The sequence below is a fragment of the Thunnus maccoyii genome, chromosome 3 (assembly GCF_910596095.1).
Source record: "Thunnus maccoyii chromosome 3, fThuMac1.1, whole genome shotgun sequence".
In the NCBI taxonomy this organism is placed as follows: domain Eukaryota; kingdom Metazoa; phylum Chordata; class Actinopteri; order Scombriformes; family Scombridae; genus Thunnus; species Thunnus maccoyii.
The window spans coordinates 17,238,684-17,264,410 of record NC_056535.1 but is presented as its reverse complement, the minus strand read 5'-3'; the positions used below and the strand labels follow the sequence as shown (position 1 = coordinate 17,264,410).

Here is a 25,727-nt window from a genome sequence, read left to right as displayed (position 1 = left end):
GTAAATACAGACTAGACTGTGCACTCTGCAGAGGGAGACCCAGCGGTCAACAATCCAAATAAGGGTGAAAAGCCAGCAACACCGAATGTTGCCAAAAGAAAATAAGTCTGAGGGACAGGTGCAATAAATATGACTCCCCGGGTGAGCAGTTTCCTCTCCAGCGATCTGTGCGGTCTCGCATTTCACCTTCAAATGAACGAGGCCACGTCATTAGTGTCACACAGAAACAGAGGCTGGCGGAGTTTAATACTCAGCGAACTAAAGCCTGATCTTTGCCTAAACAGGCATCAAGATTAGGTCATCATCACATTCAGTACATTCACCTCACAGGATGTTGTGGATACTTTGTGTTGCCATATTTTTGTAGTTTATGTAATAGAAGTACAGGAACAAAACAATAAAAGACACAAGATAATACAGCAAATAATAAAATACAGTAAGTCCTTATACAGGATTGCATATATTGAAATAGAAATACAGAAGGTAACCTCAACATACTTCTGACAATATGACTGTAAACACTGAACATGTAGACTATTAGCTCTCGGCATGTAACTCAGTCTTTGGTTATAGGTTAATTCCAGAGGAAAAAAAGAGACATTAGCATACAGTGGATATGTGCCCCTTTGAGAGATATAACATAATGAAGATGCTACATTATAATACTATTAGACCATGCTCACAACATCTGGACAAATCTCAGTGCTTAAATTCATGTAGAGACATTTAATTAAGGTGTTTATTTATCAAAATTCTTTTGAAAAAGCACCATGAGAAGTGAAAGGTGGTATTAATTGTTCTTAAAAAAAAAAAAAAAAGAACTGTACATGGCTACATCTATCATCTGGGATTGGTGTGACTGTGTGACGTGTGTATGGACTGTAATGAGCAGCCTGAATTTAACAGCAATTTGTAAGCTAAAGCTAATTCTATTTCTATTATTATTAGTTATTATTTGATTACTACTACTAATTATTCTACATTAGCAGTGGTAATATTACTAGAAACTGTGCTCTTTGATCAAAGCCAGAGTGAATTTAAGATCGTGACATTATTTGTACGTGACTTTTGTTGTGACACCATATGATATTCAAATTGAAATATGAGAACCTAAAATGAAATGAAAAATCAAGGTATTTTAGCAATGAAACTAATATTAGGACATCTGCTACTGAAACTGCTGAAAACTGCTACTCTTATATTTACATTTCAGCTGTATCAGGCAGCCAGAGGGGCCTGCATGTTGGCTGAACTCCAAACTGCTATTTCTGACCGTGTTTATGAGACTGCTGGCTGGCTGGCTGGCTGGCATTTGTTGATTTGCTCAGGGTTGGGCACTAATGTCCAGAAGCATTCAGTAGATGGTACTCGCTCTCAGTTGTTTCCTCTGGGAGATGCTTCCTGGCTGCTATTAACTTCTCAATATGGCAGGATGCACATTTATGTCGCCAGTCTACTGGACATATAAATTTAACTGCATCATAACAATAGATTTATTATTGGAATTTGAACTCACTGTCATGAAAAATTTACTCTAAAGAGGAATTCATTCAATTGGCATTATAATATATGTTTTTTTTTTTTTTTTTACATTATAAACCAGAACATTTCAAGCTAGAGAACTGAGGCTGAATTCTGTACTCAGGAGACAAAACCTGCAGCAGCTGCACCGACTGTGGGCAGCTGGGTGACTTTGTTTACTTGTTGTGGAATGTATTTTTTTTTATTATTAAATGAGTTTTAGCTTGTTAGTGTTTATTTTTCTGAACCAGAAACTGTGATATTGGAGTCAATTATTCTACGTTGAACCTCATCCATGTGGTTTCTTGCAGTATCGTTTGGAAAATTGTTAAATGATGGGTTAAATTACAGTCATATCTTAATCAATATTTCACATACATTTGTGCTAATAGTCAGTAGTTATGTTTATATTGATGTTAATAACTAGAATTCAGTTTCAGTAATACCTACAGTGTGTATGTGAGCAATATGAATAACTGCCACATCGTCTGGTTTATCTGGAAACTTTTTCTTTTTCTTGTTATGGAGAAAAAAAACTCATCTAAATTAATATAAATTCGGATCAATATAAATTGAATTGCGGCAGAAGTAGCAACATTATATCACAAAACAAACTGTGTTAATGATTGTAATTATGAAAAATCCAAAATGACTTTAAAATAAACCTGCATACAACATTAAATTAAAAAAATGAGTCAAAGCAGTATTTAAAAACACTTCAACAGAAGTTCAGTTACCGCCGCACATTATCTCTTGAGCATTAAATCACACTCAAATCTCAAATAATATAAATTGATAAAATTGCATAAGAGTAATCCTCAGGAGGAGTAGGATGTCCTGTAAAACAAATCAGGAATGTAAAATATAGCATAAAGACTGAACACTTTGCAGTAATAACTGAGCTCTGCATAAAAATGAGCTTCTCTTTCAAGCGGCCGCTTCAGTCTAACATCTTCATAACTCTTCATCTTTGTAGTGCATAGAAGAAAAAGTGCAGCATGGGATATTCAGAGGGAATAACATCAGAAATTGTTTCATGCTGTTTGCCGTCTCTGCTGAAAGATAGTATTGTTTAAAATTTTCTAAAACATTTTTTTTTTTGCATTTTCTTTTAGGTCCAGTCAATAATTTGCAGTAAAAGTGACATTACAGTAATTATGGCATGAACTGCATTTTTGAAGGGCAATTTGCAATGTCCACTGAGAACAAAAAGTAATTTTTTTGTGTCTTACAAATGCCACTTTCTGTGTGGTTAAGTAATAAACAAACAAACAAACAAACAAAAAATTACAATTTCAATCCTATAAGAGATAAATACATTTAAATATTGTAGGCAACTGTTTTAACCACATTTTGGGGCATTAACAGAATGTTTTGGGTGTATTTTTAAAACTGCTGTCATCAAGATATTGCACTGGTAATTTATTTCTTATAAATAGCACATGCAGCTACATCAGTGCCTCCAGCTGTGACAGCTGGCTAAAGCTTTTGGAAGATGCTAACTTTTGAATCTTGCACACATTCAAAGCATACAAAGTGAGCCATCACTACCTTACCCACGCAGGCTCCGCCACTGTCTTTTACACCACCATGGGGGTATCAGAGCACACAGAGCTGACAGACTCTGCGTCAGACCTCCTTCTCTCTCTGTTGTCCTCCTGCCACTCCTCGTCTTCCTCACCTATTGGGTTCAGCCTCCCGTTCTGCTCCAGCTGGTCCTTGGCTTCTGGGAAGCCCACATGTCTGTAAGAGAAGTCCTTGCCTGCGCCTTCCCCCCTTTCTTGCCCCATCTCCTCTTGTGCTTGAGAGATGCTTACAGTTGAAGAGTGAAGGCTGTCTGTGGGGTCGTTTTTCTCCAGACCTTGTCCTGGACAACAAGCGCAGCGGCAGGGTGTAAGATAGAGGTAGATAAGAACCATAACTATACTGACCAGACATGCTACGAGGGTGGTGTAGGCCGTCTTCAGGTTCTCCAGCCCGCCACTCATGGTGGAGTTAAACACCAATACAGTGACATACAGGGTCTCATTGAAGGAGTTGCTGGTGGCGTAGCAGGTGTAGACCCCCGAGTCTTCTGCTTGCAGGGGCCCAATCTGGAGGTTGCCATCTTTGAGCATCACAGCAGTCTTGTTAGCCTGAGACACAGGGATGTTTCCTGGCAGCGCCCAGCTCTTCATAATATCCTTCTGCCTTGTGTCACAGTCCAGGACCAGGAATTGCTCCAGAAAGGCTTCTTTATCCATGATTCTGACCTCGCTGCAGTTCAAATAGATCTTGTTCAGATCCAGTGTGGCCACTTTTTCTTTCTTGCCTGGCAACACACAGGTGTGGTTGTCCCTGAAGTCAGTGACAGAGCTGAGGTCCTTCAGGTTCCAGCGTGCCAACATGTCGTACAGCTCACAGCTGCAGGGCAGAGGGTTTTTATGGAGGTACAGGCCATTTTTTATCCAGGCAGGCAGAGCTTGAAGCTCATTGAGGGGCAGAGTTTTGATTCGGTTGGAGGAGGCATCCAGCAGTCTAAGAGATTCAATCCGACTTCGCTCCTTCACCAGCTCCAAGGGAAAGCGTGAGATCTGGTTCTGGCTCAAGTAGAGCCTCTGCAGGTTGCTGAGGCCAGAGAAGGCGGAACGATCTATCTGGGAGATGCGGTTGTTATAAAGCAGCAGCACCTCCAGGTCCTCCAGTGGCTCAAAGATGTACTCGTCCAGCTGGCGGAGGCCGTTGGAGGACAGGTCCAGGTAACGAAGCTTTATCACATGAACAAATGCCTCAGAGGAGAGGAAAGTGAGGCCATTGTGGCTGAGCAGCAGACTGTGTAGCCTGCTTAGTTTGACAGGGGTCCACTCAGCTCGTAGCCTGCTGATGGAGTTGAAGCTGAGGTCCAGCACAGCTGTATATGGTTGAAGCTCTGTGGGAACGTTGGTTAGATTCATCCTGGAGCAGCTGATGATGTTGCTGGCGCACACACAAGTCTTGTGGCAGTCCAGGGAGCTTCCCAGTAACTGCCCGCTGACTCTCACTGTTGGCAGTAACAGAGCCAGAGGTAGAACTGTGATGAAGCTGCGTCTTCTGAACACTGCTTCAGTAGCACGGCGGGAAAGGCAGAGCGACCGCCCCATCTTGACTGCTTATAAACTGTAAGAGTCTGAATATGTTGATCTAGTCTTCACAGTGGAGACTCATGGAGCTGTAAGGACAAATTGTGCAACGAGATGAATCAATTAGCATTGTTTTACTGAAGATCAAAATTAAAACTGTGATGCAATTCCTTTAAATGCAGAATGTAATCACATTAATGCTTGCAGCACCTCATGCTCCAATGCACCCGGAGGTGCATTGCAGCAGCCAGGTCCCTGTCAAAAAGTTCTCACTGCTCAGCAAAAAATGTCACCACAACGCCATCAGTGAATTTTAGGGATTAAAATCAGCATCAATTTAATTATAAGATAAATATAATTATTAAACGAGTATTAACATGCTGTTATTTGTTTCCTCCTCCCATCCCATTATCAAATCTCCTCACCCAGTCAGAAACATTGTCCCATCAGGCAGAAGTGTCTCGTCCGTCGGTGCTTTATACCTTTTAGCGGTTTCTTAAGACGCGGAGAGAAGAAAAAAGGGGGAAGTCTTCAGCAGTCCAGCCTCGGAGGTGATCCGCTACAGGACAGCACCATCCTCTTCATCACAGCAGCAGCAGCAGCGGCGGCGATCAGCGGTCCCTCCTGTCCATCACCGGGACGAACAGGCGAACATACTGTACAACACAAAATGCCCGGAAAAGCCTCTCTGCGGTCTTCACTGATGAGAAAACGCAAGAATGTGATAGTTGATCTGAGGGGCGCAAACAGCAGAGCAGGAGGTGTGTCACATTTCCTCTCTCTCTCTCTCTCTCTCTCTCTCTCTCTCTCTCTCTCTCTCTCTCTCTCATTTACATCACCTCTCAAAAAAAAGATACATGACTACAATATTATAAACAATAAAGAATAAAAATAGAAGTGTACAAATAAGCAAAAAAATTGACTTTGCACTGTATGAATCCAATATTATTAGTAGGATGTTCTCATACTGAGCTGGTCAACTACAATGTTATTTATCTGGCCACCATAGCAACATGAAATTATGTGTCTGAAATCAGCTGCTGTATTTAAATGTTTTGACATATTTGTTAAACATGTTGGATTTTGATTGCTATGTACATCTGAGCAATGAGTTGTCTTTGAGATGACGAGGAGGAGGTTTCCTGAAGGTTGCTTGTGCCTTTTGTCCTTTCATTTCCTCATTAGATTATTAATTTGGTCTTTATCATGATGCAATTTTCCCTGAAACAAAGGAGGGAGGTCCTTTGGGATGGTTTAATTTTTCTTCCCTTTAAGGCGGCATTGTCTTGCTCATTCAGTGCAACCGTGTCTTTAATGATGCAGCCCTTCCTTCTGGTTCATCTTATTACTCTGGTGAAGGACAGGGCAAATGCTCATTGTGTGTGTGTGTGTGTGTGTGTGTGTGTATGAGCTGCAGCAGTCTTTAGCACAGGATGTGATGTGCATGCAGCAGTGTGTGTGAGGGATCAATATGGAGAGTTCAGAGCAGCATGCGTGGTTAACATAACCAGCCGAGCTTTGTCCTGTGAACTGTTATATTACATCAATGAGATATAAACATGGAGCACAGTACCTTGTTGCGTTCATTTTAGTTTCTGTGTAATAGAGACTCTTTGTAGGTTATTCTATCTTGGCTTGACCAGCCTGTCTTTGTGGAGTCTGATGAGTTTGACAGCTTTTGCTTTTTTAGCTTTGGAATCACAACTATATTAATCTGCTAATAAGCTGCTAGTAAGCCCCTTTTTAACCACTTGTACCTCCCACTGTGTTTGTGTGTGTGTGTGTGTGTGTGTGTGTGTGTGTGATGTGTTCAGTTTCTCTTGGCTGAAATACTACATGCCCCAAGTTTCCTGTGTAGTTATTTGGTAAAAATGTGCAACATGTAAGCACAAAACTGCTAAAATGAAGATATCAAAACTAGATTTTGACACAGGGACAAGCAGGACCTACTGTACATGAGGGCCCTTATCCCATCAGTGGATACTTCGCCTTAGTGGTGCTTATCTGCAAATAAATTTTCAATTAAATTAGTCTATAACCAGGTGGCACAAAGTCAGCTTTCAAAGCCATTGAGTCCTGTCCCAAGCCACTTTACTTGATTCGTATTCCAACCTTGTTATGGATGCATTGTGACACACATCAGCAGCCTTGAGATGTAGTTGTAAATGCACATACACAGTATGAAACTACACTGGCCTCTGACATGTACTACACTCATTGTATGGTGAGCTGTGACAGCTGGGATATCTGACAAGCAGTAAGGACTACCAACACAGTTTACTTGGTATGATGTTCATGCTTACATCTGGCATCGGGGAGATATGTAGATATTGAAAATGATCAGGCTGGATGTAAACAACAAGGGAACTGGTAATGTTCAAAGAACACTGTACAACTGCAACAGCAAGGAAACAGTGAATCTGACAAACTGGTACTGAAAACTGGCCTTAATACAGAGGAATGAGGAACAGGTGAGCAGACAGGTGATCTTACTCACTGAGAATATCTTTATAGCAATGTAACAGGGTGGAAAATGGCAGAGTACACATGCTGGGTCTATGATGGGAGTCCAAAGCAAAAGAGGGGGCAGAAGGTGACGATGCAGACGTCACCATGACAGATGAAGCTCAAGTACAGGAGTAAATTAAATCCCTTGTTATCAATCTTCTGGCCACAAAGTCATCTCACACAAAAACCCTGACATAAAAAGTGATGTGAAGATGAAATGGTGCACAGGTCTGGTTGCTATGGTGCCAAGGTTAGTAGGTGAGGGTGGTGGAGTGATGTAAATGAAAGCAAACAGTGAGAGCTCCGTTTGCAGGATAAAACGATTGTCATGTGGAGACATTTGGAAAGAAGAGTGAACAAAACAATAATAAAATGATTCACAAACAAAAAAACTTGAAAAAAAATGTGTCCGTATGCGAGCACATATGGCTCATTGAGATTTATCCAACCGTGTATTAGAAACAGTGCCAAATAGCAGGGAGGTAAACACAGAAGTGACGCCAAGTGGGAGCAAAGGGTTGACTAGATTAAAAGGTTGAAACTGTGTTTAAATAAATCAGGGCCAAGATTGCAATGGATCGAGTCACACAGTGAGGTCTCACTTCCCAGACAGTGTTACATTGTGCAGATACTGCTTACATCCAACTGTCCACAGAAATCCTAAATGTATTGAAATGTAAACCATTTTTGTTTTAAGTGGCAGAAACATTTTTGTTTATGCAAAGGAAATAAAAGATATGTAATTTCATCTGTGGATTTGAACCTGCTGTAAATGTTTCATACAGGTGATCTCTGTAATTTGAGGAATTGTTTGTCTCATTTTCCTCTTCTTTTAAACAAATGGACCCAACGACTGCATTAAACAGAAGGATTTTTCCATTATCAAAGCCTTTCTGTGATCACACTGTCAGCTCACATTACAAGTGAATAGTAATTGTGTGAGGAGTTTTAATTGTTTCCTTCCTTATACCAGGAGACGACTTAAAGTGAAACAAAACATCTGCAGTATTGCAGAAGAATGTGACTGTATTTGTTAAAGAGTGTTTTAACAAACATGAAAGACAATACCGTCATTTCAACTAAAAAATATAGGTCTCAAGAATCATGTTTATTAAAATACAGGGTTGCTATCATGTACACTTTTTCAATGTCTTTACTAAATTATTCATGATTGGAACAATAAATGATACATAAAGATTTAACAAATAAAAAGTAAATGCTAGAGAGTAAATGTAAACCTCCTCCTGACACTTCCAGAAAATAACTCACTACATGCATGTGTCAAAACAAAGAGACAACACACAGAGAGGATAACATAGTGTATATGAATGAGCTCATCTATAGTGCTGTAACTTGAGGCCAATTATCTGATATTATCATTATTAATCTTTTCGCTGGATGTCTGTAGGGATCCATGCTTACATCCTCTCCCAAATGCATCAGTATAACTGTACATTGTGGACTTGAGGAGTGGAATTATACGATGTAGAGAGCACATTTTCATTTTGACATTTTTTAATATCCCATCTACACACTGCTACAGTCTGTGTTTGCATTATAGATACCTATTAAACAGCAAATGTTAGCTTGAAACATTGTACTTTTGTAAAGAAAAATATTTTCTAGAGTGTTGGGAATCCTTGGGAGGCAGAAATCAGAAAAAAAAAATTGGACTCATGGGCACCTGGACAAGAAAGACGTGTGTACTGTTACCATGTGTTGTCCTACTTTCTCGGTCAGAATCCTCTTATACTGAAGTTGCACTAACATGTGTTAAGCATGGTACATTGTGTTACTAATTAAAATGTTTGTAACATTCAGCCCTCTCTACTCTCTACAGAACCGCATACTGTATGCAAACTGCGTTGCTTGGACTGAACTGTGCAGACCCAATACATCTGCAGCCTCCACTGTATAATAATGAGACATGGATCTCAGTAGCAGTAATTACCCATCATTACCAGTGAGTGTTTTTGGCATTAGGACATCGATTGTTCTTCTAATGTGCAGCATTGCTGCCACAATACGGTATACCAATGTGACCTAGAGGCCTTTTTCATGAGGTGGAATTCATAAGTGAGCTAGACCAAGGCTCTAAAATCCATAAACCTTCTTAACAAACGACATAACTGATGCAGCTTTGCAAAGCCATAATTATTAATTCAACACTGACACACTCTCAGTGATGAATGTAGTAGTATTTTCACTTGCATTGTTGTCATTACACTGTTTTCTTGTCTCCTGACAGTTGTGATTTTAGCTACAGAGCGAGTCATGTAAACTCACTCCTTGCTGTCACAACAGCCTGTTCACAAAGCTGATTCAACCTGATGTGTATTCGGCTGGGAAGCAGGCTATCACATGGCAGGGTTGATTTAGGCAGTGGCCTTGTGGACGGGCGTTCTGCTCTCAGAAGATTAACGGTTCCCTTCTGAATTATAAATGAGGTGCAGCACTGGGGCAGTGGCAGCAGGTTAGAGTAATATCAAACCCAGCTCACATCAGATAAATGAGATCAGCATCTTCTCTGGTGAAGAGCTGCGTAAATGTAAATGGATTTAAGTGTTTTGTAAGAACTGACACTGGACGTGATTGATTGTTGTTGGTGATCATCCACATTACAGGTCATTGTGATGATTGGATATAAAATTACAAATGTGCCATCATGATTTCCTGTCTATCATGTGGATAGTGTTGTCAAATGGCAGATAATAGTTGCTTTTACATAATCTTTATATAACGACACAACAGATCTTCCTTTCGGTTCTTTTGGACTTTAGTGTTGAATTACAAGAAAATAACAGGTTCAGTGGTTAACAACAGAGTCTCAGGCTTTTCATATAACTCACAGACTAATTCTGAGTGACTACACTATAGAATGGCAATATATTGTATATATGAACACGATGTGAGAAAAAGTGTGAGTGTACTGGTGCTTTTTTGTGTTTTACATGTATATTTTACTGTGTCATCGGCCTAGAGGTAAAAGGTAAAACTATTTCTTGATTTTGGAATTTATTTGGCACATACAAGCAGATTTATAGTTACTTTTTCACTGAACTGAATTAAAAAGATATTGGATGCATGCATATTTTTGTGTTTGTGTTGGAGTTTCAGCATCAAACACCTAATGACATCTTCTCTCAAAGTCACTGCAAAGATTGAGCCTCATTATTTCCTCACTGAAGGATTTATTGTAATTCTATTAACGTGTTAGTCAGATGTATCAGACAATGATACAGTATTCCTTAAAAGCCACAGAGAGATTAGACAAACAAATCTCAGAGCTTAAGCTCTCTGTTTGAAGAACAAACCAAGAACAAGAACATTTTAATGGTTTCTTTGGGTTAGAGAAGAACAATTAGGCACCGGATGATCCTGCACACACATAAAAAAAAGTTCATACTACAAGCTGAACTGGACTAAGATTCACATCTCCATCTAACACAGAACAGAAAATCTCATTCAAAACCAATAACTTGTTAAAAATACAACCCTTGTTTGCATTTTGCCACTCACTGCTTGGTATTGGTGTATTGCATTTATGCTTATGTGCATGGATATTTTATTTATATTTATATCTGATATTTATGTATAACTTTGTGCGGCCATGAGATGATGCAATAGCAAAATAATTCTTGGGGAAATGACTGTAATCTCTGTTACACTGGGTGAAGCAGGCAGCTTTACTGTAATTCATGCACAATACAGTGGACACACTGCCACCATCTGGCTCGACCGGCACGTTCAAGGACGTGTTCAAGATGCAAGTTTGTGGAGTTATCTGCAAAACTTTGCTGAGTAAAAGCCTCAGGCCAGCCATGACTGTCAGAAACAAAAGTGTTTAATGAGATTCATATGAAACTAAAAAAAACAAACATTTAACAGGCTTTATTTGGATGTTTTCTCTTCTCATACATTCAGTTTCCACTTTCCAGTTTCCACAGAGACACCGCTGCCATGAGATATGACCTCAACTTTTATCTCACAGAATCACTGTAGCTGTTGATGGTAAACTTTTTGATCTCTAAGAGCTCCTCCAAATTTACAGAGTTCACCTCATCATTAAAAGCATATTGTGAATTTACTGTATTTTACAAGCTACATACATTTGCATCAAAGCAGCTACATGCCTGAAAGTAATTCAATATTTATAGATTCCAGTGGAAACTTTTACTGTTTAGCTTTGTCATGGCTGCTTTCAGAGGTACAGTGACTCAGGAAGAAATTCTATAACTCATTGTGTCTGATATGATTCAATATACACACACATGATATTATCTGACATTGTGTATAATTCCCACTTCCAAACAAGACACGAATCTCAGGAATGATAACGCTGCAGACTGGAGAACATTCACTGGTAGCATAAATAGAATAAACCAGCAGATACTACTCACAGTCACTTTGTTTTAGTTGTGCCTCCATCCTCTGTTTGACAGTCTGCGGAGATATAAACCTTCCTCCCCAAGTGTCTCCAAGGCAACATTCATCACTTTACCCTTTATCACCACTAACATCACTCCAACACATTTCTACTTTTACAAGACATCTAAAAAATGTGATATGACACCTACTTGTGTACATTTCATTAATGTGAGACGCTCACAAGACGTTTGTTAAAGAATCTGTGCACCAGTCATGTCAGGTACTGTGGGGCTTCAGTGAACAATCTCTTTATGCTTTTTTTTCTTTGATGTTATTGAACACAACGCTGGTTAATGTTCTCCCATGCCTCAGTACACCCGTTCTAAATGTGCATTTGAATTTGAGTTGATTGTTTGTGTAGGTTGCATTAATTATGTTTTGGTAAATGTAATGGCATGATTTTATTTCTGAGTGCAGCTGATATTTGTGCGTCTGTATCTATGGGTAGTTATTATTGGCAGTAGGGGCTCTCTGGGGTTAGTGCAGCGTCCTTTGCTATTTCTGAGTGCGAATGTGGAGTCTATTTTCAAGGTTGCCATGGAAACCATTGTATTTGTGGTGGCAGTGATTGGCGCTGCCGGCCGAGCAAGACTCTGCTATTTTTGTCATGAGTCAACACCTGATACACACATTCGTACACACACACACACACACATGCACACATGCTCAGGTGTACATGCCTGAATGCAGATGTGAGCAGACGGTCACACAGTTACACAATGCACAAAACCACATCACATACTTGCATTGTCGTTTCACTCATATAGACTGTTTGAGGTGTTACACAAGCATGTGTATGTGTTTCCCATCTTTCCCCAGTGTTACCAGACATCTTGATACATCTTCACCATAACAACAGTAGTAATCACTGTCCATTAAATGTCTCCACCCAACTGCAGTGTGTTTTCTTATGTTCTGATGTCCAGGCATGTGTCATGTTTGAAGTATTGACAAGGAGAGACAGATGCTGTTGATATGTAATCAGTCAGGTTTAGAAAAGTTTAGAAGATAGTTGGTCATTAAAGGCTTACATAGAAGTTAAAGTGAGGAATCTGATTACAAAAAGTGGTCATGGTTGTCTGCTACTGAGATGTATAATATTTGAAGGTATTTCAATTAAACTGGACAAAAATAGTATCTACATAATTCTGAAATATTGGTTTACAATGGTGAAAGATGGCAAAATGATACGTCGGCTGCACCAGTGGTTACTTTTCTCATTGATTAATCTGGCAATTATTTTCTCAATTAATTAGTTAATCATTTTGTCAGTCAAATGTCAAAGAGAAGTGAACAATTTTCCCAAGATGAAGGTTAAAAATTACTTTTTTTTGTCCGACTAACCATCCAAAATCCTAGAGTATTCAGTTTACTATAAATACATGTCAAAGAAAAGCAGAAAACCAGATAATTTTGCTTACAAAAATTACTTAAATGATTAAATGATTATCAAAATAGTTCATTCATTTTTTGTCAATCGACCAATCATTGTAGCTCTAGTATTTAATGGTATATGTAAAGCAACCAGTTCATTCATAACTGACTCTATTGTTCCTGGTGCTTTAACTACACTGATATGTGGGCTCAAAGAAACAAACAGTATAATATTTCAACCAGAAGACCCCCATTCTCACATTGACTTGACCAGTGATATTATTCTAATAAGCCTATTAGTGAACTAGATTAATCAATCAATCATGAGATGTGCTGCAGAATCAAACATGCTTTTTAATGGCGAAAGAGGTGCAAGATGCGATCTCCATGAAATGCAAATGTTACGTGTGTTATCATTGGGAACCTTACAAATGCAAATGAAAAACACCTAGGACTCAGCAGCTCCATGCCTGCTTCTTCAGTAGAGTAGCCTTACCCATAATAGCCCAGATTTCATTGTCCTCCACAGACAGAGCAATGAGATGGACTGTATATGAAAAAGATCACCGTGGCAACAGGAGCCCCAGTTTGAGAAGCTGGGATGGTGGAGGCTGAGGCCTGGCCTAATCAATGCCTCACTGTCTCAGTAAATCTTGTACTGGAGGACACTCTAATCCCTGAAATTACTACCCAAATCATTACTGAATGACAAAAATAAATAAAGATGAGAGAAGGGTGGAAATAAAGGATTAGATATGAGGGCGAGGTGTCATGCATCATGTGTGTGCGTGTGTGTGCAAGGATTTAACACCAAAAGGTCACTTGGAGGTCATATATCAAGAATAGAAAAGTGTTTACACTCAAGTGTGTGAAAAACAAGATTAAAAGTCCATATTTGGAGGGTGGAGAAAGAGGAAAGGTCATATAAGTAACGCCATCATTAACCCCCCATAGAGTGGCAGCTTTAGGACTCAGCTCAGTTCTGCATCGTCAGATTTGGCTCAGAAGTGAATTTAGGCTAAATTGTGCTTTAATCTGAATATTAAAATTAGCAAGCCAACATTCCTGCAGTCCTGTTGTATCCCTGTTAGAGTCCCACCTGCTTGCTAACTTGCTAATGTTAGCATACAGTCTGCATGCCTACAGTTAGCGTGCATATTAATAGTCTCTATGTTGACACTGCATGGTGTTTAGTAACATTTAGCATGTAAAATTTTTACAGTTAGCATGGTAACATTCTAAACATGGATATAACATGTTTTTTTAAAATCAGGTCAGCATTTTACATGTTAGCACGATAAAAGATTAGCATTATCTCAAAGTACTAGCTGAAGCTGTCAGGCATTTGGTACTTTTAAAGGTGTCCTCTCATAATCTGAACTGTTCAGCAGCTAAAAATGTTTGACCTGATGGTGGCGCAAGAGGAAACATCAGAGGATCATCAAAGTAATTTGATTCATCCTCTGAAGATCATTATCTGTACATGACAGTTAAATAGTTTTTGATGATATCGAGACATGTTGGACTAACAGACAGATAGTCATCCCAAGAGCCATCATGACAGAACAGCTAAAGAATCTATTCACAATGCTAATACATCCCTAGTATTTCCATCACACTGTATATAAATTCCTAATTTCTGAGGGTAAGAACTGACATGAGACTAAGGACACTAGGACCCTGTGGAGACAGCAGCTTTGGTCCTGTTTCTAGTTGCCTCCTGCTCCATCTCTGCAGTCACTGTGTGTGAGTGGAGGGGGAAACCAGAGAGTGAGCTGGTGCCTTTGCAAGCATTTACATCAGCATCGCTGCTCAGAAAAACCTCTGCTGCCACAGCTGTAGTCATCCGGGGAGAGGATGCAAAAGGCAGATCAAGGGACGGGAGGAGAAACAGGCTCTTACAGTGGGAAGTACCTCAGCAGCATTCACAAGGCACAGTGATTGATGTCCACTGTGTGCCTCAGCAGTGGAAAACCAGGTTTTCATCCTCAGAGACCAAAGCAGCAGACAGCTGCATCAGGAAATATTCTGATTCAGGTACATAATGCTCTCTGCCTTGTTCTCTCTCTTTCTGTTTCTTCCCCTCACGCTCCCTGATTCTCACCACATTTTCTCGCTTGTTCTCATCCTCTTCATCTAATCTGATGATTATATACTGCTGAGTGCAATGAATAAATCTAATTCAATTGTAATATGATATACAGAACATTGGCCTTGCTTTATACAGTGGGTGTAATGCATTAATGATTAATATATCAATGAGTAGGCGGTAAGACATGACTAAACCAGGCAGTGGGGTTAAACTGAATTGGGAGTACCCCTGTGTGTGATTTAGAGACATAGCTTACTGAGCTCATTCATAGGTGATGAGGGAGGTTAGAGCTCAGTTTTTGCCCTGATTCCTTCTGTTATCACTGAATGCGAGGCAGAGCACCCTGGGCTTTTGTTACATCTGTGGCAGAAGGCATATATTGTAGTAAGCAACTGGATTTTCTTCATCTGACACATGCATATACCAGCAGCCACCATGTCTGTTGGTTGTCTGTAAAGGCTAGGCACAGCTGATATGCAGACAGCTTCTGCTATCTGCAAATACCCTCAGGTTTTCTATCTGAAACAGTAAAGTCACCAGTAGTCATGCCAAGTGATCAGGGCTTTCATGGTGGCAGATATGCTATTGCGGTACATGTACGCAAGTAAAAGCACACACACACAAAAATCACACCCAGGGGTTTGGGTCAATATAGCACCAACACATTACTGGGTTAATGTTACATAGAAAGCCACTCAAGACAAGGGGCGGTTTTGACCCAGTTTAGTGTTATTTTTTATTTTACTGTTGGGATATTTACCCAAACTTGGTTTGTTATTGATTGTTAATAACGTGTTTATCTTTTGAATGTCATATGCACATCGTTTTGTACAGGAAATAATACGTTTGTAACCATTTTTAGCTAAAACTTGTTGTGTGTAACACTGGGTCAAAATAACAAATTGCTACTGGGTAACGAGTGTAGTGTTTTCTTAGTGTGTATGTATATAATCTTGAACCTGTGGTGTACACATTGACAAGGCCTTCCAGAAATCAGCAATTGTATTTTTGTCAGAAAACATACTCATACACAGTCAGTTTACACCCTGTGTACGCATATAGATTTATATCATAGATTTCACAGCAGGTGTAGATATGATGGAGAAGGGCGATTACCTATTTAGTGATAGGATTGGTTTTGGGGAATTATCTTGCATTCATGCATTGACAGGATGTGTGCTTGAAACACATTTATCACCTGCAGCTTCTCAGCAAGAACCAGACTAGATTTATCTTTGACATTTTTTGATGTTAATGAAAGTGTAAAGAAGGTGATCTGAAACCCTTTATTTTTCTAGAGGATGACTGTTATGATACACATGTGCTTTGGACATTTTGATTTGGTTGCAGAATCAGGAACCATGACCTGTTCAAGTGGCTCAACCGTGAATGAATTCTAATTGTTCAATTCATTTTACTCACTCAGTTCTATCAGCTAGCTGCTAAAAAGGTGGCAAATGTCCCCGCCTTGAATAATGCATACTTACATGAGTTAATTGGTTTGAGGGTTGGCTTTGGATTACCTTATCAGTAAGATTGCCTTAACAGAGATTTGAGAAGCTGAGGAGGATTTTATAAAACTTCATCAGAGTGAATTAATCTTAATAATAGCTGGGGCAAAAGTGAGACTTAGCATGAGCAACTGATTGGTAGGATTTGTTCAAATAAACCAGAAGTGCAAAAAAAGAGGTTGTGTTAGGAATACAGATGAAAACAGGTACACAGACTTATCATACTCTGTCTGTCTTTTTTCTTAGGGTGGGTTGTGACTGATGGCAGACATGAAGATTTAGTACATTTGTAAAATTTGAACCTCCAGACGATCACATCATCCTTCGGACTACAAGGCAGCTTTTGACCTCATTTTCAAGCCGCTGTTCTCTGGCCGTACTTCCTGGCTGTGAAGGATGGGTGATGGGCCTGTGACTGATTCTGCCTGCCTGCCTCATCCCACCCTTCAATGGAGCCAACGTGGAACTCCTCCCACCCACCCCCACAGCTCATGTCCAACGTGTCTGCCTCCTCTCTGCCTGAGGGCTGGGCTCTGTCCCAGTCGCTAGCCCTGCTGGCCATGCTGCTCATGGATCTGCTAGCTGTGGTGGGTAATGTGGCTGTCATGGCGGTCATTGCCAAGGCCCCACAGCTCCACAAGTTTGCCTTTGTCTTCCACCTGTGCTTGGTGGACCTGTTGGCAGCCCTGGTGCTGATGCCCCTTGGCATGCTCTCAAGCCGAGCCTTCTTCGGGGAGGCCCTGTGCAGGAGCTACCTCTTCCTCAGTGTGTGCCTCGTCAGCGCTGCAATCCTCTCTATCTCCGTCATCAACGTGGAGCGTTATTACTACATCATACACCCCATGCGCTATGAAGTAAAGATGACTGTTGGCCTAGTAGCTTCGGTGCTGGTGGGGATATGGGTCAAAGCCCTGGCCATGTCTGCTCTGCCGCTGCTCGCTTGGTTCCTGCAAGGTGGAAGAACTCCTCTTCTAGAGAGTAGTGGGGTTGGCGGAGGAGGAGGTGGGGCTGTCCCATCTCCCCCTGCTCAGGGTCACAGGCGCTGTTCACTGCATTGGACAGGGGGAGGGTCAAACCGCTTGGCCTTCATGGTCCTCTTTACTCTGGTGTATTTCCTGTGTCCACTGCTGGTCATTCTTGTTGTGTACTGCAATATGTTTAAAGTGGCTCGAGTAGCAGCCATGCACCACGGGCCTCTGCCTACCTGGATGGACACACCTCGGCGCCAGCGGTCGGAATCACTTAGCAGCCGCTCCACGATGGTTACTAGCTCTGGTACAGGGACTGGGACAGGAAGAGCAACTCCGCAGCGCCCCTTTGGGGGAGGAAAGGCTGCAGCAGTGTTGGCAGCAGTAGGTGGACAGTTCCTTTGTTGCTGGCTGCCCTACTTTACTTTCCACCTGTATTCAGCACTTGCTGCCAGCCCTCCGGCCATGCTGGCCTCTCTGGAGGAGGTGGTCACCTGGATTGGCTACTTCTGCTTCACCTCCAATCCCTTCTTCTATGGCTGTCTTAACAGACAGATCCGAGAGGAGCTCGGTAAGCATCTGCCTTGCCTGTTTCGTCGAGCAGGGTTTGAGGTGGAGGATAGACTTCCCAGCCGTGAGGGATCCATAGAGGAGAATTTCCTCCAGTTTCTTCAGGGCACTGGCTGCAACTTGGATCCTCAAAACTCTCACAGCACCTCCAGCCCTAAGGGGGAGGCCTGCTGCCCCGTGGCTCAGTCCCAACCACCTGAGCCAGCACAGCCCATACCCATTGATTTCCGTATCCCTGGACAAATTGCAGAGGAGACTTCAGAGTTTATTGAGACTGAACAGGCGAAAAACAACCATATATATACAGACAATTAAGTTTTTAACATCTTTATTTTCTGAAAATAAGTCTAGTTTTGATCATTCAAGTGTTTAAGGAGTCATTTCAGTGAAAAAATGTTGAAAGCTGGCCAACAGATAACTCAGTTCATTTAAATGACTTTAAATTGTATATTTGAATCATTGCACTTTGCCTCATTGGTTTTCATCCTAGTTTTTGAAAACAGTCACGATGACACAGTTAAATGCAGTTGTTTGAGATGCATTTCAAACTGTTGTTTGTGAACAGGGAAATTACTGCTAGAATTAAAAAATGGCTGTATTTTGGCCTTCCACACAACCGCTCAGCTCTGTACAGTAAATGACTCAGTGAATTATTATTGATGTAACTTGTTAAAGCCTTTTTTAATTTAAAAAAATCACATTAATTATTGTTTGATTATATGAAGGTAACTGAATAGTTTTCAGAGTTAAATGTTTTCAGAATATTCCTTTTGATCTCAAATTAGGAAACACTTGAAATACACAGGCCCCCTTTCATTTAATGACTTTATTATTGTGCAGCGATGTTCTGCTATTTCAACGAATTGCCTTCGGTATTCATAAATGAAGATTAAATGGTTCCACACACCAACAGAGTGTATATGTTAATGCCAAATAATTAATTTCTTGAGACTCTGGACAGTTGATTATTTTTGAAAATGATTTTGTAAATGATTTGGTTAACTGTAAGTAAAGTAATGTCACAGAAGACAGCAATAAAATACACAAAATTATGACCATAAAGCAGGATCCATTGAAGGAAAAGCACTTCTGTCACTTTTGATTGGTAGTTGGGCTTTCGTCAGTGATAATGCCATTTATAACCCTTAAACTAATCTGATCATATTGGATTAGGAGGTATACATATTGTGGCCTAACGGTCATGGAAATGCTACAAGTTGTTTACAGATAAATCTCTGAATTTTGTCCTCCTTTCTTTGGTGCTTGTCCAAACACATCCTTTCCTAAAAGCAAGCCAGATCTATTGCGACACAGTTTAGGATTTAAGTTGAGTTTATAACTCATTTTAAGGGTCACCCAGCTTTCTATTTATCAGTGTATTTGGACATAGATCTTAAAAAAACAGTGTTCTCTTGATGCACATGATTCTTTTCCTTACATCGTTTGATGTACTAAACTGTATGTTATGTTTAGTAAAACTGTATAAGTGTTGGTTGTGTATATCACTCTGCACAACCATTTTTCTTTTTATTGGTGAGTACTTGTTATGAATTTCATTGCAAGGAGGCTGATGTATTTTGACCCGTATGCAGTAACTGCCTTCTTTGTGTGTTTTTCAGCTGTGGAGATTATTATCCTGGAAGAAGAATACATTTAGATTTTTTGACAGGGTTTTTTAAAGTACCTCAGATGCAGGGAAAAAAAAATATTATCCAGTCCTGTGCAGTTCCATGTCAAGTATGATTCCTGCACACTATTTTAATGTTATGACAACATTTCCTTGTTGAGGTTTTATTTGAAATGAGGGTGCAGACTTTGATATTGTTTTTCAACTTGAGCTTGATGATGAGTTGAAGTAATATTTTATAGCAAACTGTTAGGGATAATACTATATGTGGAAATGTTTTATTGAAACACTTCCTTTCTTAATGTGGATACAGGGTTTTTAAGATATTTTTTCCAAAGGTTGTTTTTGAGTGACAATGCCAATCCAAAATCAAACTTGAGCTTGATAATGTTCTTTTCATCACGTCTAAAATATCCCAAAACTGTGAATGATGTTGAATGTTTGTGTTAGGGTTTTCACTTGTTCAGAGATAGTTTTTTCTAAAATAAAAGAATGACCACTGTACTGCAATGATATGAATGTGTTCGGAAAATATATGGCTAAAATTTGAGCGAGAGATACTGTTGTAATAAAGAGTTTCTATGTTTGTAAAACATTTCCGATGCATTTTCATAATTCTCCCTAAAATATGGGGTTTCTGTCACAAATAGTGATACCAAATATCTGCTTTACATTTAGGGTCTTTAAAGCGTCTTTTACTCAACATCTCAGTGTTCTGTATTCGTACTATGTAATTCAGTGTGTGTGGCATAATCTCCCTGCTTTGCTTTGATATCCCACTGCAAAGAGGAGGGTAGAAGGATGCAGTTCAAACACTTTGACCTTAAGGTAACATTTAAACTTCAAAGGCCAAAGCCACTGGTATGACCTTCATCAGAAAGAAAAGACTGATAGATAGAAAAATAGATTTGTAAAAATGTAATGAATTACATTTGCACAACTCCCAACTCTCTGTTTTCTCCCACTGCTCAGATATGGACCTAATCTAACCTTCTTGAGAGCAGAATAAAATGTAGAGATACTCAATCTAAACAAATCCATTCTGCTACTGTTTGATGCTATGTTTCAGTTGGAAGATGCTGGTGTGCGACAGGCCTCACACCTCAACGATGGACCTCAGTCAAACCGCCCCCAGCTTCACCGGGCTCTGCTATCCCCATGGAAATTATTACCTAGTGACATTTCTCAGTGCTGTAGTGGGCGGTAGGAGGAGCCTGCTCTATTCAGAATCCAACAAGACACCCTTATCTGTGACTTCTTAAAATATATTCCAGGCTAATTCAGAGCTGACGTTTGTTTTTGTTATTTTATCACAATCTGGGATTGCTTTTGTGAGTATTTCATACTGTAAACTCTGATATTTTGGCTTTCCACATTCTGCTGTACTCTGTGTTTAGTTATTACCTTTCATTGCTTCCTGGAAATGCTGGAGTTATTTACTTTCATAACTACAGAATATACAGTGCCAGTTGAAAGTTTGGATACACTTTCCCATTCACTTGAATGAGAAAGTGCATCCAAACTTTTGACTGGTACTGTATATGTAAACATAAAAGATATATTCTGACACAGAAGGTTTTAGTATCATAATCCAGATTCAGAATTATTATTTCATATTGTGTGAAATGTTTGTATACATAAATGTGCTTTGTATAAGTAGACTTTTAGCCTTGCATTTACGTTGGTTCTTTTTTTTAAAAGTAACAATTATTTTACCACTGTGCTATTTTAAAGTAATATGCTTAAGTAGTGCTGCTGATAACACCAGTTATTAGGAATGAAATCAATCTAACCTGATGGCGAGAGATGAAAGAAATGCAAAACAAAATCCGAAAACTGTTTTTGAAAATATACTACACATGTATATGTGTTAAGATAAAAGCTAACTGCAACACATAAAAAAAGAATTCCCTAATACAAGAAAAACAGAAGCAATGAACAAAAGATGATGGCAAATAAGGGACACAACATGTTCCTGGAACAGATTTCAGAAAGCCAGTGACACAGTGGAGAATAGGTATGCCTGTACAGTACGACACTGTGGCTACATCAGCATAAGGTAAAGAGTGTAAAGCATTTGTCAGTATGTACTGAGTGCTTGCAGAAGGGCAAAGGGCGTTTGGCTGGAATGAAATGATGAATAACAACCTGGAGAGTGTGGGGGTGCACAGGGAGCCAAAAGAAGAAGTGAAAGAGGGAAGTGAGAGGGGCATATATATATGTGGATATACTGAAGAAAGGGCAAAATACAAAAGTAGGTAGTGCTTCAGTTTGTTATGGAACAAAGACTTGACAAATTAATAAGACCAAAGTGGAATCTATACAAGCTTAAAACCGCTTTAATTGACATTTTTAAGTTACTTGGGGGCAGTGGAACCAGCTGTAAACACTCACATACTGCCACCTATAAAGTAGGTGTACATGTTAGCAACTGTACTGTGCTGTAACAGTGGAAATCATTTGGAGTTGTGTTTGTATCTACATATTTACCCTCCTTTTAGCTCTGTTTTGGTCTCCACCAACTCCTGCGAAACATATCTGACCCTTTAGCTGCTTAATGCTCCATTATGTTCATCAGCTAGTTGCTAACTTTTTCTGTGATGCTAAACTGCTCCATAGAGCTCAGGGGAACTGCCAAGTTGGGTGCCACTATGACCAAGTGACACCTTTCACACTACACTTAGTCATTTGATCCGTTGTTAATATAAAAATATGTATTAGGGCAGCTTCAATAAATCATTTTTCAAATTAGTTTTACAAAATAAAATCAACATACATCATGTGTAGAGATAGATATTTATGGAGTAGGCCAACTCCAAGAGGGCACATGATTATACAGTATAATGCTGTTAGCCATATGGGATACAGCAGCCAAGGTAAGATTTGGTTTCAAATGAACATTTTGGGGAGATTCTGAGCAGCAGTCCTCAATGTATTCTGCTGCCACTGTAAAGATGGAGAGACCAGCTGTTCCCTCAAAATCTTATTTCAGTTGTAATTGTTATTGACCTTGTCTTGTGAGGCCAATATTGTCACTGAACAAACCCAAAAAGTTGACTCCAGATGGAGGTTGGTCCTTTGCGTCACATGTATCACGCTGCTGTTTATCAAGAAGAGGTGGAAGCAGATGGACAAGAGGGTTGCAGGCAGATTCTGTGGCAGGAACAAACCCAGACGAACATGTAAAAAGGGAGGACAAGACAGTATCTGTTAGAGAGTAACAGAGAGAAACGATAAAGTAAGGAAGACACAGATAACTTTGTGAAGTGAGTGTGTGCTTCTAAAATGTCTTGTGTGTATGAATATAATAAGGTACAATAGCTTTGTAAGAAGGGTTTAATCACCACCTCTGAGGAAAATCATCAGCTATTGCTCTAATTATGGACCAGTTCACAAAACACCACACTACTAGCACAAGCTACATGTGGCACCACAGCCATGCATCTACACCTTCAAATCTTATTGATCCCTACTGATCAAATGCTGGTAGTTTGCCATTAAAAATGGAAACTTGTACAGTACAAGTGAGCATCATATCAATATCATGTTAAGATAGGATCTACTTAATTGTTACACATCTTATCTGTTGATTTTAATGCTGTATTACTCCACCACATCATTTTACAGATTTAGTTATTTACAAGTTAAGATTTGTTGTTTAAAAGTCAGTAATATGCATATAAAATGTGATCCTTTGCAATGTACTGCAATGAAACTATCCAAAAGCAGAGCAGCAATGATTATTACAAAATTACAAAACAAGAAATCTTAAGTTTGTATTTTGGGCTTTGGGAAATGGTGATAAACATTTTTCACCATTTTCTGACATTTTTTAAACCAAACAACTAAATCGATTAATTGAGAAAAGAATTGACAAATTAATCGATAATGAAATTAAGTGTAGTTGCAGCATTATCCAAAAGTATGTAAAATTGTCAAAACAACCTCCACCTTGACCAGCTACAACACTGAAACTATACTTACATGTAGTCGCACCTAATAATAATTCCATTATATAATTTACAATAATACAACACTGAAAGGGGCCATTCTGCCTGCATAATGATTAATTTTACTATTACAGATATTATAAGTATGTTTTTGCTGATAATACCTCTTTACTGTTACCTCTGTGTAATTTTGAATGCAAGACTTTACTTGTAATTTAGTATCCTTACATTGTGGTAACTTGAGTATAAGATCTCAATACTTCTTCAACTCCACTTTGAGGAATTGTCCTCAGTGATTGTTAACAGCAAAATGAGAACCAAGTTATAGTTAAATTTCCCCATACCTGGTAATGTAAGAATGACAGTTAAATTCAACAAAACTGACATGGACAAATGGGAGGCCATATTAATATTGTTAGATGCATCTGAAAATTCTGTTTACTCTGATTTGAGGTATAGTGAAGAATTTCAGCCACAGCAAGTGTAATTTTCAAGACAGAAGGGTCATCTTGGGCTCAAATTGAAGTGTATGAACTTTGGTGAGTTTTCTATATACAAGTGAGGCTTTGACATTCACCATAAAGTGCTGGAAAATGATCTTTTTTTTTTTGAGGATGTTGTGGGTAATATTTTAAAATAGAATATCAGCAAGCTACTTCCCCCTTTGTTTCAGGATACTTCCTGCCAAACTTCATACTTGTATAACTATTTATGCAATTGTAGTACCTTAACAATTTGCATTTACATCACTTCGCCAGAAACATGTCAAAAGGGAGTTTTGGGGCCCCTTGAGACCAAACAGCCTCGCGTTGAAGGTGGTTGATGGTCCAAAGTACATGCTAACAGGAAATATAATGGGAAAAAAAGGTAGTAAAATGCATCCTGAGGGCTGGACCTGGCTCTCCGGCCTCCCCTTTCCCTCTGTGTGTGTGTGTGTCTAACCCCCGACAGGACATCTGGCTGTAATGTATCTGCTCTATTTTAACATTAGTAACCTCTAAACCTTGGAACACAGCGGGCGGCTCCTTTAAAACTTCTTGTTGTTTTTGAGGAAACTGCCTTAAAAAAACAAACCCACGTGGTCAAGTCAAGGTGAAATTTATCGACAGTTACGCTAACGGCTACTGACGAGAAGTTACGTCAGGTAATAAACGTTAACAGATAGTTAAACTAACTTAACGTCACTGAGGTTTGTAGTGAACAGCTAACGCACTAGCCTATGTGAAACGTTACTATGTAGTAAACTAACGCTAACTTACTAGATAGTTTCCAACTTTACAGTAACAGTAACGTTAATAATAGCTAACAGGTCTCAGTATAATAGGTAACTCATCAGCCCGCTAGCTACGTTATCTCTCGCCAGTTTTACATACCGTGCTGTGTGTTTTCTGCAGGACATTTCCGGTCTTCTTGTGCCACTACAGTCTACATCTGCTGCCAGCTAAGTCTTCAGCTATGTCAGGTGGTAAGTCAACAAGCAGTGACACAGTGCAGACATCTGTCAAGAGCAATTCAACACAAACACTTAACCTAGTTATTGTCGAGGTTGCATAACCCATAATGTTATTAAGATAACTGCTTACCTCAAGCAGCTTAAAACTCCTTCAGAGGTCTCTGTTGGGCACTTTACATTCTTTAGTGGCCTTGCAATAACCAAAGAGGCTTGTACACCCAGTGATACAGGTTTTCTCTATTTTATTAGAGTACCAGAATGCTGTAGTCAATTTCTTTTATGTTGCCCAAATATATAAATTTACCTCAATGCTTTACAAGCTTTACATCATACAACACTGTCCTTAGACCCTCCATTCAGATAAGGAAAAACAATCATTACTTGGCCTAATTATTACTGAAGTGTGAGGTTTATAGTAAAAGTAGTGATATTTTCAGATGAAGTCTACAAGTGTTGGAAACTGCCCAAGTAAAATGCAAAAGTAGAGCTTTTGGAGACCACTCAGCAGCATAGTTATATGATCAATAGTCTTATCAGTCTCTCTCCTCAATACTGTAATGTTTCCCAAAGTTGACTTTTCTTCCTAACAAATCTCTCTCAAAGACAAGCAGTTCCATGTTAACCTCT

At 39.5% G+C, this 25,727-nt stretch overlaps 3 protein-coding genes across 6 annotated transcripts in view; 2 read left to right on the top strand and 1 right to left on the bottom strand.

The window, feature by feature from the left end:
- Positions 1–319: 319 nt before the first annotated feature.
- LOC121891998 (amphoterin-induced protein 1-like) lies at positions 320–25,366 on the bottom strand. Of its 2 annotated transcripts, XM_042404735.1 has the most exons (6): positions 25,231–25,366; positions 25,021–25,145; positions 22,743–22,850; positions 5,045–5,319; positions 3,078–4,708; positions 320–2,573 (listed from the first exon to the last, which is right to left on the bottom strand). In XM_042404735.1, exon 5 carries the CDS (start codon positions 4,638–4,640, stop codon positions 3,102–3,104), a length of 1,539 nt encoding a protein of 512 aa, XP_042260669.1. In that variant the 5' UTR covers positions 4,641–4,708; positions 5,045–5,319; positions 22,743–22,850; positions 25,021–25,145; positions 25,231–25,366; the 3' UTR covers positions 320–2,573; positions 3,078–3,101. The 2 variants fall into 2 exon arrangements, with proteins under 2 accessions (XP_042260669.1, XP_042260678.1); XM_042404744.1 differs by lacking the exons at positions 22,743–22,850; positions 25,021–25,145; positions 25,231–25,366 and having other exon boundaries at positions 320–4,708; positions 5,045–5,328.
- On the top strand, positions 14,063–20,509 carry LOC121892007 (G-protein coupled receptor 61-like). The gene is made up of 2 exons (XM_042404757.1): positions 14,063–14,966; positions 16,779–20,509. Exon 2 carries the CDS (start codon positions 16,982–16,984, stop codon positions 18,383–18,385), a length of 1,404 nt encoding a protein of 467 aa, XP_042260691.1. The 5' UTR covers positions 14,063–14,966; positions 16,779–16,981; the 3' UTR covers positions 18,386–20,509.
- The window catches only part of LOC121891954 (AMP deaminase 2-like), a 32,588-nt gene continuing 31,452 nt past the window's right edge, over positions 24,592–25,727 (top strand). For 2 of the 3 annotated variants that reach the window (XM_042404694.1, XM_042404706.1), the window contains exons 1-2: positions 24,592–24,791; positions 25,042–25,112. In XM_042404694.1, the coding sequence (XP_042260628.1) occupies positions 25,103–25,112 (10 nt within the window). In that variant the 5' untranslated portion in view covers positions 24,592–24,791; positions 25,042–25,102. Of the gene's footprint in view, positions 24,792–24,817; positions 24,837–25,041; positions 25,113–25,727 lie in introns of those variants that run through there. The other variant, XM_042404701.1, reaches the window with a different exon arrangement.

Excerpts from the sequence above, each read along its gene's own strand:
- LOC121891998 (XM_042404735.1), bottom strand. The coding sequence starts at position 4,640 with ATGGGGCGGTCGCTCTGCCTTTCCCGCCGTGCTACTGAAGCAGTGTTC.
- LOC121892007 (XM_042404757.1), top strand. The coding sequence starts at position 16,982 with ATGGAGCCAACGTGGAACTCCTCCCACCCACCCCCACAGCTCATGTCC.